The sequence below is a fragment of the Paroedura picta genome, chromosome 5 (genome assembly GCF_049243985.1).
Source record: "Paroedura picta isolate Pp20150507F chromosome 5, Ppicta_v3.0, whole genome shotgun sequence".
NCBI lineage: Eukaryota > Metazoa > Chordata > Lepidosauria > Squamata > Gekkonidae > Paroedura > Paroedura picta.
In genome coordinates, this window is record NC_135373.1 from 37,935,327 (window position 1) to 37,950,805 (window position 15,479).

General features: G+C 50.9%; 1 protein-coding gene across 1 annotated transcript; it reads left to right on the forward strand.

The window, feature by feature from the left end:
* Window positions 1–966: 966 nt before the first annotated feature.
* On the forward strand, window positions 967–14,790 carry EVA1B (eva-1 homolog B). The gene is made up of 3 exons (XM_077337302.1): window positions 967–1,237; window positions 8,362–8,448; window positions 11,233–14,790. Exons 2-3 carry the CDS (start codon window positions 8,382–8,384, stop codon window positions 11,649–11,651), a joined length of 486 nt encoding a protein of 161 aa, XP_077193417.1. The 5' UTR covers window positions 967–1,237; window positions 8,362–8,381; the 3' UTR covers window positions 11,652–14,790.
* The last annotated feature ends 689 nt before the right edge of the window (window positions 14,791–15,479 follow it).

Genomic DNA, 15,479 nt, shown 5'->3' on the forward strand with positions numbered 1-15,479 from the left:
CGAAAGGCCTTCGGAAGTTGTGTTCTATCGTCTGGCTTTCCACAAATGACAGCTTTCAAGGGCCTGCTTTTGACAAAACAACCAGGGCAAGAGGCCCAGTTGCGGTGGCCTGAGGGTTTTGGGCGCTGCTTGTGACATTTTGAGCGGCAACAGCAGGAAAGGACAGTTTATGCCAAAGCTCCCTTGCAGGGCGTGCCAACCACCAGACTCCAGGGGAAGCGAGGCTTCCACAAGGCTGGCAATCTCTCCTGCTGGGTGAGCTAAATTTACTATCGACATGCCCCCAGAAGGTCCCATTTTGGGAAGCAGGGTGCCATTTGGTATTTGGCTGGAGGGCCTGGGCCCCACTGGGGCCATCAAGCACTAGGGCAGGGGTGGCCAGACTCTCTAGCTGCCTATGAGATCCAGAGCTGGATTTCCCAGACCCTAAACCGATTCTTCAACCACTCCACCATGCTGGCTGTCCTCGCCCCTCAGTCTTGGTGGGTAAGAAATCATAACAGGGTGCCCTTGAGCATGGGCAGAGCGTCCCTGGTCAACAAACTACTCCGCAGCTGTCGCTCAGCAGCGAATCCCGCAGCGTGACCCGAATGTCCAATGAGATCCAACGTCACTGGGCCAGATGTTAAGAGGCCCAAATGAGGGTTGGGTTTTTTTTAAATCTCTGCTGACTGCACAAGCACAACACACCGGTCTCTGGGCCAACCTCTGGGGCAACGCAGGAGAAAGGGGGGTCTTTTGTGCAATCCCCCCGCCCTCTTTCCAGGGGACTGTGGTTGCCTTCAACAAACACCAAATACCCAGAAATACCCAGATCTGGGAGGGGGGGAGAGAGCGCCCTCCAAAATGCCGGCTTCCCAAAGCACCACCTGTATCCCGCTCTGCCTTTTGGCCCTCCGCCCGGCAGCCTAGACCCCGGAGGAACCGCGGGGCACACACTCGCTGGCCGCTTCCTGCTCGGCGGGAGGAGGAGGAGGAGGAGGAGGAGGCGGCGGCTCTGCCGCCCGCAGGGAGCCCGCCTGGTCCTCCCTTCTATTTACTGAGCGCGCTTCCAGCTGCAAGGAAGTGAGCGGCAGTTTCCATTGGCAGCTCCCTCCCGACTCCAGGGGCGCCTCTGGAAAGAGAGTCCTGCGCTCGGCCCCCCGCCCGAGCCCCTTCGCCGCCGCCGCCGCGGTTGCTGCTGCTGCTGCCGGAGGCTGGAAATGGAGAGAGCTGCGCTCGGGTAGCGGCTCGCCAGGTAAGCGTGCACGGCGCGGGGGCTGCTCGTTCCCCTTCCAGCACTCCCGGCGGCTTAGCCTAGGGCTGTGGGCCACTGTCGCAAGGCCAGACGGCCAGGAAAGCGTGGCTCGCTTTTGGGAAAGGCTGGCTCTGCCATGCGCCCGTGGGGAGAGCTGGAAGTCGAAAAGAAACGCCTGCACATGCTCAGAGGCGCTCGGGCCATGAGGCCAGGCTGCTGTTAAGCCCCCAGCAGGAGTTTCATGGCCCTGGGTTGAACTAAGGCAGAAATCCGTGGAAGGACGAAGAGGAGCGAGGCGGAGAGGGCTGCGGGAAGCCCCGTTTGAAACCGGGCTTTTCCATTCTAACTGGACCCAGCTTTAGGGCTTGTTCATGGAGTCCCGCCTAAAGCGTCGAGAAACCCAACGCTGACGTCCTCTGTCTTTTGGGCTTGTGGTGTTTTTGTCGGGTACCGAAACGAAAACCCCACAGACGACACTTTAAAAAAGTCATCTCATGAGCACCCAACCGGGTCTCTTCTGGATGCTGGAGCTCCTGCTTTGGAGAAAGAGGGATTTAAGTTGTTTCACAGTGAAGGTCCCAGGATGCAGTGGGTGTGAGGGGTGCACTCTATGCATGGTCAGAGGCTCTCTTGCTTTAATTATAACTTGGCACATCCCGAGTTTATTGTAACTTTGTGCATCCTGCCACTAAAAGCAGGCTTGTGGACTAATCACCCTGGCTTCCCCCGGATCCCCTCCCACCCGGTTCCTGCATTCGGGACTTTCCTCCAGGCCAAAATTAAATAAACCAACCGAAGCCAGCAGTGGCAATACTGCCTAGGAGGCTGGCTTTCATTCCGTTCCTTTCCTAGTTCATCCTCCATAGCTGGACCAAACCGGAGAGGTTTCCACCTTAAACCCTCCAGCTCAGATGGATTTATCATCACAGCAGTTCTAGTGGTGTCTGGAGGGGGGGGGGCGCGGAGGTGGTGGTGGGAGTTTGGCCTGGATTTGCTGGGTCGTCTGCAACGGATTTTTTTATTTCCCTTTGAAATGCCTCTTTCTCTTCCCCTTTTTAACCCCTTCCCTCCCCGCACTCCCCTTCTATATCTTTACCCGAATCTCCTGGAAGCGCCCCATTTGAGGGGGAATCTCTGAAACCCCTTTCGAACTGAGGAGGCAGAATCTCCAGCCCAATAAACAAACAGGCAGGCTCAGAAAAGGCTCAATCTCAAAAGTTGCTGCATTCCTAACATTGTTTCCGTAATCAATGGGGCAGTTTTGATGAGCGCCTTCAGGCGGGACTAAAGAGTTGAAGCCCCCTCCACAGGAAAGGACATTTGATCATATAGATTATCCTACTTTCTATTTAGCAAACAAGGCAAATAACAGCATAAACACCAGATTCAAATGCGTAGCCGTGTTGGTCTGAAGTAGCACAATAGAATCAGAGTCCAGTAGCACCTTTAAGACCAACAAAGATTTATTCAGGGCATGAGCTTTCAAGTGCAAGCTTTCAAGTGAAAGCTCACGCCCTGAATAAATCTTTGTTGGTCTTAAAGGTGCTACTGGACTCTGATTCTATTGAGCATGAACACCAGTTGACAAAAAAAAAGGGTTTGTCTTTTGTCCTCTGCGCTCAAACACCACCTGGGTTTTGTGCCATTTCACAAATATTTTTGCAGGCGATTTTGGTATATTGCAAACCATCCTGAGCCTACTCTGCAGGGAGAGGCAGCCAAGACATAAAATTAAATAAATAAAATAAAAATAATTCCCCACTCCCCTTTTCTACAATAGTGCTTGGCATTAAGGGGTTAAGAGAAGCATGCATTTAAATGAAGAATCACAGCCATGCAGAGGTAATAACCTTTGCACCTTCCTGCAGAATGTTTCTCTGCTGGGGACAGCTTCACCTGGGTAGCAGCAAAGGGATCAGAGAGATGCCTTCTACTTCCTCCAGCAAAAACTCCCCACTCTCCTGATCTAGGCTGAAACTTTTGGCGTCTGTTTAGTGACACCCAGGGACAGACAGCAGACATTCTGCAAACACATGAGAGGTGGCGGACGCACCACCTCTGCACACTTGCGTGGCATTTTCCTTGGCATGGTGCCCTGCCTGGTTCACATCATAGCACCACTAGAATCTTGCCTTCACAGGTGTGAGTTTGTTCACAGATGTGGCCAGTCTTGGCCTTGCTGAGCTTTTCTGAGCCACCTGGTGTCTCAAATGGCCCAGAGGGTCTCTGCAAAACTCACGCTTGCCTTTCTTTGCAAACTCTCCAGCCTGTCTGCCTCCTACTCCATCCGTGTTTCCATCAAAATCCAAATGAGATCATCTCTTGTCCCTGAGATACTTGACACTTAAAGTTTGACAGAGTGAGAGAACAGGCAGAAAGGACACAAAGGGAAAGGGAGCTTGTCTGATCCCCCCCCCCTCCCAGATTGTTTTAAAGATTTCTTTGAAAGATTTGTGCCACATCCCTCAATCGTAAGCAGCTTATAAACAATGAAATATGTTTTTTTTATATAACTGCTCAGCAGTTCTTGGAGATCTGGCCAGTGGCTAGGGTTGCCAACCTCCAGGTGGTATATTAAACAAGCAAAAACAAAACACAGAGCAAGGCTACATAAAGCAGCTTCCTTTTGCGGGTCTCAGGAAGAAGGAGCCGTCTGCCAGATCAGTCTGAGGAGATTAAGGCTCCTTGTGGAATGGGCTGCATGGAACATCTGCTTTGTCTGACGCTGTGTGAAGAAGCCGCTTGTGAAACAGGAATAACTAACCTGCTTGGAGGAATGCATATCTCACAGCCTACACCAGGTGGTCTGTGATGGCTACAGGAGGGCTTTCATTCACTCACAAGATTTGTGAAATGCACAAATAGATGGTATTGCCATAGAGCAGGTTTTCTCAACCAGGGTTTCATGAAACCCCGGGGTTTCTTGATGGCCCTGGAAGAGTTTCCTGAAGGGGTGGGAGTTAATTAATTTTTAATATATTTTTAAAATGTTAAATATTTATCATGATATGGCCCTGTATGGTCATGTAGGCCTGCTCTCCCTCCCTCCCTCCCTCCCTCTCCCTCCCTCCCCCCCAAAATGGCCAGTGATGGATCTGGAGGCGGTGGGAAGGAGAGGAGCCTCAGGTGTACACAGCTATGCTTCCCAAACATATTCTGCAGGATCGTGCCACTTCTGAGGTTTCTCAAAGCCTGAAGAATGTTTCAGAGGTTTCTTAACAGTAAAAGAGTTGAGAAAGGCTGCTATAGAACATAAAAGCGTTGGCCCTTAATTTGTGAAGGACATGCGCAGTACACTTTCATCAAATTTCATGCAGCCTTGTACTGTGTTTTGGTTTTGCTTGTATATTGTTCCCCAAAACTCTGCTTGCGTGTAGCGCTTATAAACTTCCAGGTGGTAGCTGGAGATGTGAAATTACGGTTTATCCCCAGGGAGTCCAGGCAATAGAGTTAAGTTCCCCTGGAGAAACCGGCCTCTTGGGAAGGTGGACTCTATTGAAGTCCCTCCCCAAGTCTCCACCCCCAAAATTTCCTCGTATTTCCCAACCCAAAGCTGGCAACCTACCAGTAGCAAAACCTAGACAATTCTTTTCTCACATCTGCACGCCCTGGAGCCTTCTGCCTGGAGAAAGGACAAAGTTCCTTTGCATATTTCTATTTAAATCTCTTCCTTCTGGTTCAGTTTCCCAAATTTCCCCCCATCTTTTTTTGCTGGTTTGATCTCTGGGGATTTCCTTTCTCCATGTGTGTGTGACTGTAAAGTCACTTCTGATTTATGGCAAGCCCATGAATTAATGACCTCCAGAGTATCCTATCATTAACAGCCTTGCCCTGGTTAAGAGTTAACCCATCTCATGCTGAGTCTTTTTCTTTTCCTGCTGCCTTCAACTCTCCTAGCATGGTTATTGTGCTTTCCAGTGACTTTTGTCTTCTCAGAATGTGACCAAAGTAGGATAGCTTCAGTTCAGTAATTTAAGCTTCTAGGGCAGGGATTTTCAGCTGGGATTCCGGGGAACCCTGGGGTTTGCAAGAGCTCTCCAGGGATTATGTGGCCTTTCCCAGAAGTTCAGATGGCCCTTGACATCACTAGAGCCCACTCCCCTGTTGCTCTACAGGCCTAGTCTCTTTCTCCACAATGGAAATGGTAAATGAATTAATCGATTACTGGCTCCCGCATCTTCCTTTCAAATCCACTTGTCTAAAGGAGCAGGTTCCCTTGGGGTTCCTCCACAATCAGAAGGTTGAAAAGAGCCCTTTTCTATGCTTGATTTGGACTTAAACACACTCATTTGTCTTTTTGAAGAGCTGTTTTTTTTTATACCCCACTTTTCACTACCTGAAAGAGTCCCAAAGCAGCTTACAGTTACCTTTCCCTTCCTCTCTTCACAACAGACACCCTTTGAGATAGATGGGGATGAGAGAGATCTGACAGAACAGCTTTGTGAGAACAGCTCTAAGAGAACTGTGACTGGCTCAAGGTCACCCAGCTGGCTGCCTGTGGAGCAGTGGGGAATCCAACCTCGTTCTCCAGATTAGAGTTCGATGCTCTGTAACCACTACACCACACTGGTGGTCCATACTATCCGCAAAACTCTCCTCTAATGCCTCATTTCGGATAACCATCTTTCTTCCTAGCTGCTTTCTTTGTTGTCTAGCTTTCACAATGAACTGCCACATTTCATTTGTACACCTTCAGAACAGAACCCAGAACTTTAGAAGTGGGGACTCACCCAATCAGGGCAAATGCACCCCAATTCCTGATGCATCCTTAAATGGCTCAGAAACAGGAATTAGCCACTCCCATCCTACCAGAGGTTTTCTCTTCTTTTGTGGCTTTCTCCACACAGAAAACAGTCTCGCAGGTGAACAAAGCTCTGCTCATGTCTTTAGAACAATTTGCAAGCCCTGCTGACTTTTGCAAGATAGGGAAGAAAAGACGTGTGGGTAGTGATGTCACTTCTGGGTGTGTGGCAGGGGGCATGGCCAGCTGACATCACTTCCGGGGCTTCCTGAAGTCTGAAAAATTATTTCGGGCTCCTCAATGGTCAAAAGTTCGAAAAAGACTGACTAGGCATTCTATCTTGTCATTGCGGTTAGGGCCAATGGGGAGATATCTCAGCTCTCAGGGATGAAGCTAATATTGAATTTAAAAATGCTGAATTGTCAAGTAAAGCTAGCCTGTCCTAATTAAACACTGTTTAGGTTAAGTACTGAGTGATGGGAAGGGGATTGTATCTTTTCACTTAGTATCCTTGCTCAGCCTGTTGGTTTGCAGACTACATGTACTCTTTTAATCCATTTATCATCATATTTCCTTATATTTTGAATGTTCATTATCACTTTCATCAAATTTCATGCAGCCTTGTACTGTGTTTTGGTTTTGCTTGTATATTGTTCCCCAAAACTCTGCTTTACCCACACCACACCTATTTGCTCTTGTTATCTGAATCACAATAAAAGGGGGGGGGGCAGCAGGTAAGTAGATCATTTAAATAGCAACATGGATCCAGATTGCTAGATACGCATCTCCATCTAGCACAAGATCACTAAGTGGAAATACGGGATGACAACGGAATTTGTGAAACTCCCAGGAACCTGAAGAAACAGGAGCTTGTAAGTCTGTTCCTTCAGGCAGGGCACACAGCCCAAAGCCTCCCTCTGCTTCTCTGCCCAATAGCTGCCTCTTGAACATGAAAGTGTCATTTAGCTATTTTGGCCATAAAAGGAAGAGCTAGACAAATTGATGAATTTGTCTAGGCCAGGGGTAGTCAAACTGCGGCCCTCCAGATGTCCATGGACTACAATTCTCCTGGGAATTGTAGTCCATGGACATCTGGAGGGCCGCAGTTTGACTACCCCTGGTCTAGGCCTTCCTGTAAGGGCCATCTAAACCATTGACCATTTCTATGTCATGTGACAGTGAGTTCCATACAACATCTATACGTTCTGTGAAAAAATATGTCATTTTATGTCCTGAATCTATGGCCTTTCAGGATATAGGGGAAAGGCCAGAGAGCCTGGTTGGGAATCCCTGGTCCTCTTCATTGGTGAAGACAGATGCAAATTATTCTACTCTTCTGCCATTTTCCTGTCATCCTTCCGCAGCTTTGCCCCCCCTTCCCCAGTCCTCCCAGTATGGTTCCCACACTAGATCACGGCCTCCCCCTCCCCACCAGGGACTCCATGAAGTCCCTGCAGCCAGCTATAAATAGCTGTGACCTGAGAGATTGGCCAGTGGTGCCAGAAAGGGAAGGGAGAGAGGAAGGGGAAACATCCGGTCTCCAAACAGAAAATCATCTTCCCACTGCTTCTTTCCCTTTCCAAGTGGCAGGAAGTGCATTGGTGGGGGCAGGGAGCTGCCTATGACTCAGTTCAGGAGGGGGGATATACAGCCAGAGCCTAAGCACTGGGCCGCATTGCATGCTAGGGCAGGGCTCAAGGGTTGGGTGGGGCTGCCCCTGGATGTGAGAAACCCAGGTTCAAAGGCCCACTCCGCCATGAATGTCAAGGGGGTGGCCCCAGTTAAGGCTTCCCCTCTGCCTGCTCTCATTTTTCAGGATTATTAAATGGAGAGGGAGGTTGTAAAGCCCTCAATCAGCTCAAAAAAGCCCTCCTTGGAAGTGCCAAGCAGTCAGGGGGTTGCAGTGGTGGATGTCCCTACCCTCTTGTACTTCCTGGGGTGGCAGTCACGGGGTTTTCTGGCTTGGTCTGTTCTCTCTGAGAATCCTATGACAGGCCCTAGAGGCATCCAAAGAGCCAGGCTGGTTCAAGAAGGCTCCCAGTTCTATTCAAAGCTCCTTTATTGCTGGCTTTTGCCTCTCTCTTCAGTGAGTACAAAGGAGGCATTTATTGCGCCTTGGGTAGCCCTTCACACACTCAAATATTAGGGTTGTAAACGATAAAAGTTCCTCCTTTTAACGGATTTCAGATTCGAAATGGACATGTTGCTTTAACCTTTTCCCGAGGTTTTTCAGACCACAAATGCTCTTTGTTTTGGAGGCCAAAAATGGCGGGTGTGGGTGTGGGGCAGAGAAGGAGCTCTTTGTGCGGCTGAGGAACTAGTGCTGGGTTGCTGAACAGCCCTGGGGAGGATTTTCTTGAGATGGTCCTCTGTCCTCTCCTAGGTGCTGCTGAAGAAGTCACCATGGAAACGCACAAGGAGGAGATGGAGCTCTTGAGCAACAGCATGGCGGCCTACGCGCACATCCGAGGTGGGCATGTCAACGTGGGAGCCTTGGAAAACCACCAGGCAGGGTTGGTGGACTTGGGAGGGATCATCTTGCTAGCACTGGCTACCTCTTCCATTTCAGGAAACACCTCCAAGGGTAGTCTGGGTGGTGCCTGAAAGCCCCTCACCTCATTTGTATGTGACTTCCCACACCATGACAGACACCCACAGTAATATTATCGTGTGAGGTTGGGAAGACACTCAGGAGCTAGTCCTGTGACTATGTGAAGGAGATCCTCTGTCTTTCATTCTGGAGAAGCCTGCATGTCAGGGAAGAAACTTTCTTTCAGCAGTCTTTCTCTCCTGTTCTGACTTTGGTTTTATACCCAGCCTGTGACAAGGTGACACAAATGCATAGTCTAGAGCAGGGATAGTCAACCTGCGGTCCTCCAGATGTTCGTGGAGTACAATTCCCATGAGCCCCTGCCAGCAAACGCTGACAGGGGCTCATGGGAATTGTAGTCCATGAACACCTGGAGGACCACAGGTTGACTACCCCTGATCTAGAGCAGCCTTTCTCAACCCTTCTTTTACCATAGAGAAACTCCTGAAACATTCTTCAGGCTTCAAGAAACCCAAGACGTGATGCAATCATGCAGAATATGGTGGGGAAGCATAGCTGCTTATCAATGAAAAGCACTGATGTTACACGAGTCCCTTGCAAAGGAGGAAATGTGAATGTGATGCAAGACTTTGTGCCACGGTTCACCTTGATTAAATAATGAGACATTCTGCTTAAGAAAAAACTGAAGTTTAAAGAGGCTGAAAGACTTGGTGGGATGGGGGGAGCCTGGTCCTTATCTCTCTGGGCTGTCATGGTTCCCAGTGAATGATAAGAAGCAGAAGGGGTGAGCTCTGTTCCAGCTCCATCTCTGCGGATTCTCACTCTCTTTTTTTCTGCAAAGGTCCCAAATCAACATTTCATGGGTCCTATGCATTCCTGTAGGGCAGCGTTTAAGGATGTGCTGGTTGCAGAGATAAAGAGGACAGGAAGGAGACAGGCTGGGGTGGGGGGTGGGGAGCCTTGATGGCCACAATCACTGATGTCAATTCAGCACCTTCCCCTTTGGAAGGTTTCCAGCTACCTTTCCCAAACTCACCCGCAATCCTCTTGACAAGTCCTTTCCCACCAGGCCAGGCCATTAACAGACAATACTGAATGACAGCCTCGAGTCTCAGGGGGAAGGCGTTTTCCAAGGAGAGGGCCTTTTCTTTTAGCGGGGACAGGCGACACTCATTGTCCTTGTCATCCGTCATTCAAGAGTCACATTTGCAAGGTCTACCTAGGGTTGCCAACCCCCAGGTGCCGACTGGAGATCTTTTGCTGTTACAACTATATCTCCAGGGGACAGAGGTCAGTTCCCTTGGAGAAAATGGCCACTTTGGAAGGTGGACTCTATAATATTATATCCTGTTGAGGTTCCTCCCTCCCTTCAGGATGCATCAACAAAATCTTCAGGTGTTTCCCAGCCCGGAGCTGGCAAGTGTAGGCCTGGCCCGCAGAGTGTCACCCAGTCTAGAAACAGACTGTTCTCTCTGGAGCACTTTGTCAAATTTGTCTCTGGGATGATGTGCAAATGGAGCTCAGCAATAGGCCAAGATGCTCACAGGCCAAGATGCTCAGTGGCGTTCTGATCCAGGTTGGTGTAGATGTCAGGGAGGCCAGGCAAACTCAGGGCCCAAAGACTGGCTCTGCTCTTCATCCCTCTTCCGCAAAAGGAAAGGACATCCTCAGAAAACTGCCACACAACCCAGAGGGTCAGCTCTTAGCCAGGACTTGGAAGGCCCTATGCTGGGGGTCCGGGGTGGGTGACAGACTTCCTGTGAGGGAGGCTTCTGGTGGTCATAAATTGTGCAGGCCCAAGGCATTCCACCTCTGCTGAGGGTGAAAAAGAGCCTGGCCATAGCTGAGGAACTTCTTCTCTGCTCCCACCATGGGTCCCGCCACCAGGAGACATGATTTAAGGGCCAGGCCAAGCTTTCCAATCACCTCAGTTATCTAAGGGAACAATACACGGGAGCAGCAGGCCTAAAGTGAGATAGGGGTATCTCTACATGAGAAAAGTAAATACTGGCTTCATTTCCACCACCCACCCCTTAAAATTGAGTTTCATTCAAGACTCCTTTGTTGTGTTTTTGCTGAGGGTAGCCCACCCACACTACAAACCAGGGAGCTCGACAATCCAAATATGGTAGGAAGCAACTCATGTAGATGTAGGATGGCCAGCAACAGGTTGAGAAATCCCTGGAGATCTGAGAGTAGAACCTGGGAAGGGCAGATTTTTGGGAGGGAGGAGGACCTCAGCAGGGTATAATACCATACAGTCCACCCTCTAAAGCAGCCAATTTCACCAGAGGGACTGATCTCTATTGTCTGGAAATCAGTTGTTATTCTAGGATGGGGTGGCTAAACTGGCTCTCTAGATGTCCATGGACTACAATTCCCAAGAGCCCCTGCTAGAATCATGCTTGCAAAGTCTCATGGGAATTGTAGTCCATGGTCATCTAGAGCAGGGGTAGTCAACCTGTGGTCCTCCAGATGTTCATGGACTACAATTCCCATGAGCCCCTGCCAGCACACGCTGGCAGGGGCTCATGGGAATTGTAGTCCATGAACATCTGGAGGACCACAGGTTGACTACCCCTGATCTAGAGTGCCACAACACCAGGACCAGCTTAGGGGTTAGCAGCCCTACAGTCCTACTGGCATCACATGGATCCAACCATCATTTCTGACTGTTCTCTGTCTTGCTCCCCCCCCCCCCAGACCATCCTGAGAGCTTCGGTCTGTACTTCGTGCTGGGCGTTTGCTTTGGCCTCGTGTTGACCCTCTGCATGCTGGTCATCCACATCTCGTGGCAGCCCCATGCGATCCCGACCGGGCCCCGCAAAAGCCTGCGGGAATTCAACGAGGAAGAGGACGACGAGGAAGAGGAGGAGGAAGACACTGTGGACCCCACCGCTTCCGAACCGCCCTTGTCCATGACCGAACTGCCCCTGGAGCCTCAGGGCACCCCCGACAGCACCCTCACCGTCAACGTCTTCGCCTCGGCGGAAGAGCTGGAACGGGCCCAGCGGCTGGAGGAGCGCGAGCGGATCCTCCGGGAGATCTGGCGCAACGGCCAGCCAGACATCCTGGGGACGGGGACTGGCACCGGAACCCTTGGCAGAGCCCACTACTATTGACCGTGCAATAAACTGACTCTGAACTCAGGCAGAGAGGACCCCTGGGGGGGGGGGAGGGTGTTCCTAGCCTGTTGAAGCCCTTCGGACTTCCTGAGCGGGCTGGGCGGAGCTGGAGAACTGAGCCCGCTTGACAGGATTTCTCTCAGAACTCCCTGAGGGGCAGCTGGATTGGGGAGGGAGGGTGTGTTTTAGGGGGAGGGGTTACTGGTGCACATTGTGGGTGGGGGTGGTCAGGAACTAGTGCTTGTGTCCAACAGCAAGCGGGACCCTAAAGGATAATTGCTTCTCCAAAGTGGCAGTTGGCCAGTCGGCTAGCTTGGAGCCGAAATCCTCATCTTTCTGCCTGCCCCAACTTTACCTGAAGAAGATGGTTCTTATATACCGCTTTTCTCTCCCTGAAGGAGTCTCAAAGCGGCTTTCCTTTCCACACAACAGACACCAAGTGAGGGAGGTGAGGCTGAGAGAGCCCAGATATTACTGAAGAAGAAGAGCTGGTACTTATATGCCGCTTTTCTCTACCCAAAAGAGGCTCAAAGCAGCTTCCAATCGCCTTCCCTTTCCTCTCCCCAAAACAGACACCCTGTATGGTGGGTGAGGCTGAGAGAGCCCTGATATTTCTGCTCAGTCAGAACAGCTTTCTCAGTGCCGTGGCAAACCCAAGGTCACCCAGCTGGCTGCATGTGGGGGAGGAGAAGGGAATCAAACCCGGCTCTCCAGATTTGAAGCCCGCACTCCTAACCACTACGCCAAGCTGGCTCTATGTGGGGTGAAGGGAGAGGAGCAGGGCTGGCATCAGCATACTGAGGGGGGAGGGGAATCCCTTAACTTATTGCCAGTGCTGCACACTGTTCTCAGCTATACTCCGTGCATTGCATTCTCGGGGGAGAGGAAGCGGGCAAAGCTCACAAGCAGGTGGGAGGGATCTCATGTCAAGCCCGGCTCTTCCACCTATCTTGTGGGGAGTGGGCACACACAGGAGCTATTCACTACTTGGTGCTGCTTCTGGTCCTTCCCCCTTCTTCCTTAAGCCCCATCCTCACCCCTTTTGTCTGACAGTTCCCAGGGAGGGGGGGAACCAGTCTGCCAAAACATTCTCTGGCTCAGCAAACTCTTCTTCCGTCCTGCCACCATGCACAGCATTAGGAGACATGGCATAGTTCAGAGACTGGACCCTGCAGCCTGCTCTCCTGGGACTGCAAGGCCGGCCTGCTTTGGGAGTGTATTGCGCAAATGTGCCTAGCAGGGGAGGAGGTACACGAAGGGACAGGCATGATCAGTACAGCTCTCAGCCCGCTTACCCTCCAATGCCAGCCAATTCCCTTGTGCTTTCTTTGGTGTCACACGCCATGCCGGAATAAACTTCGGGTCCAGTGGCACCTTTAAGACCCAACCAAGTTTTATTCAAGGTATAAGCTTAGTTCTGCCTGCACATGGAAGCTTATCTCTTGAATAAAGCTTTGTTGATCTTAAAGGTGCCACTGGAGACAAACTTTATTCTGCTGTTTAAGACCAACAAGGCCGCTCACCTGAACAAACCACAACGGGGTGTGTGTGTGCTGTTTCAGGGTGTCTTATATACATAATGATCCTGCTGGAGTGGGGGGCAGCAGTTCAGCTTACCTGTTTCTAAAGGGGCCAGGAAGCTTCAAGGGGGCTGAAGAGGGGAGAGATTCCTCCCTCCCACCCCCACAATTCCCAGTATTTCCCCCCCTAACAAGCCATTCTTATCCTTCTAGATGACTGGGAAGGGGGAATCACTCCCCTCTCTTAGCTTTCCCCCAGAGAACCTTTGTTTATGGGGGCGGGGGAAGATGCCCACACATCCTTTGATGAATTCCCTCTGGCTTTACCCATCAGGGTTGCAAATCAAAACCTTAGAATTATTAGTTTTCTTTTTTAGGATTTCCACTAACCCTTTCCTCTCCAAAACAGACCTGGGGGAGGTGGCGTGAGATAACCTTGTTCAGGAAAGGGGGTGTTAAATCGTGCCTCCCCCCCAAAAAAAAAAAAATCCTGCATCAGTATGGCTCGACAGAAATAGCCCATCCTTTGCCCCTGTAATTGGATCCAGATGTTTTCCCTGCAGGGCCAGGCAGGAGCCGGACTGGAATGCAGGGGGAAGGGTGTGTTGGGGGTTGAAAGCCATATCATGGGGTGTGGGGAGGGGGAAAGAGAAGTCAAATCACATGGGGTAGGGGACGACGGCCCAAGTATGGGCCTCTGTGTATTGGGGGGGGGGTCACTTCAAGCTCCTTCCTGCTCCTTTGACGGCTGACAAAACCCAGAATCCAGTTCGGTGCTTCCCACATCTGTCCAGCTGTGCTTTCTGCCCTTTCCCCTCACACAAGCCAAGGCCTGGCATCCTTTCACAAGGCTCTTCTCCCGCACATCTGGGGATTTTAAAAGCACAATTCCCTCCCCCTCCCCAGTGACAGCCCAGTTCCAATGGGATCCAGGCAGAGCTGGCTAGGGAAGAGCAGGCAGGCTTTTAACCCATTGTAGATTGGACTCCTAAGTGTGTGTGTGTGTGGGGGGGGGGGGGTTTGCACATGAAGGAATCCAGCCCCACGGGTCTCTGCCAGACACTCTGGCCCCAGTTATTAGGGCAAAGTGGCACCATCTAGTGGTACAAACTGCAACTACACTGAGATCTGAATCAAACTTTGGATTTGTCCCCCCAGCTTCCTGTCCTATTGGATCTTGGAAACTAAGCAGGGCCGGCCCTGGTTTAGAGAGCCAGCTTGGTGTAGTGGTTAAGAGCAGTGGATTCTAATCTGGAGTGCCCGGCTTGATTCCCTACTCCTCCCCATGTAGCCAGCTGGATGGCCTTGGGCTAATCACCGTCCTGTTAGAGCTGTTCTCACAGAGCAGTTGTCTTAGAGCTCTCTCAGCCCCACCTATCTCACAGGGTGTCTGTTGGGGGGGGGGGAGGAAGGGAAGGTGATTGGAAGCTACTTTCTGGCAGGTACTTAAAAGCAGGGTATAAAAATCAACTCTTCTAACACTTGACAACAGAGTCGAGATACAGGGTCAGGCAATGGCAAACCACCCCCAAGCGCCTTTTGCCTGGCAGCCAGACAATCCTAGGCTCTCCTACCAATATTACACACATGCCATACAATAAATGAATAAAAACCAATCCAGCTTCTTGACTTTTCTGTGAGAACACAGGGAGGGGGAGGGAGGAATTGAGCAATTGCAAATTGGCCTTGGCCACTCACCCACCCTTCAGTGGCCAAGTGAAGCCAGGACTCGTGTGGGGCAAGGAAAGGGAGACTGCTTCAGAATCCAATCATAAAGTACTGTCAAGTCACCACCGAGTTATGGCGATTCCTCCTGGGGTTTTCCATTTGTCATTGCCGGTCTCTGCATACCAGCCCTGGTCTTTGTTAGCCTCCCAGCAAAATACTCACGGTGGCCAACCTTGCTTAGTTTCCATCTTTGGGCTAGTTTGGGTTGTTCTGAGTTTACAGGGGAACAAGAAGGGACTGCTCAGCATGAACCCCTCCCTCTACCACAAAGGAGGCAAAGAGAGCTGGTCTCTCTTCCATCAGCAGCCTGAGAAGGGATGCCCCCCCCCTCCCCAGCCTGCTAAATCCATCATCCTAAACATCTGGAGGGAAACCCCTGAGGAGCGCCCATTTTTACACACACATGCACGTATGTTCGTACGTACGTGTGTTTGGTTGAGGCTGAGCTTTAGCATAGGCAAGAACCTGCCATTTAAAGTTTGCCCTCTTCTGACCTTGAGCTAGTCACAGTTCTCTCAGAGCTCTCTCTCTCTGCACCACCTCCCTCACAGGGTGTCTATTGTGGGGAGAAGGAAGG

What these genes read in the sequence shown, in the direction of transcription:
- EVA1B (XM_077337302.1), top strand. Translation starts at nt 8,382, where the DNA reads ATGGAAACGCACAAGGAGGAGATGGAGCTCTTGAGCAACAGCATGGCG. An exon ending in GGCCTACGCGCACATCCGAG is followed by an intron (nt 8,449 to 11,232) that starts GTGGGCATGTCA and finishes CCCCCCCCCCAG; the next exon opens with ACCATCCTGAGAGCTTCGGT.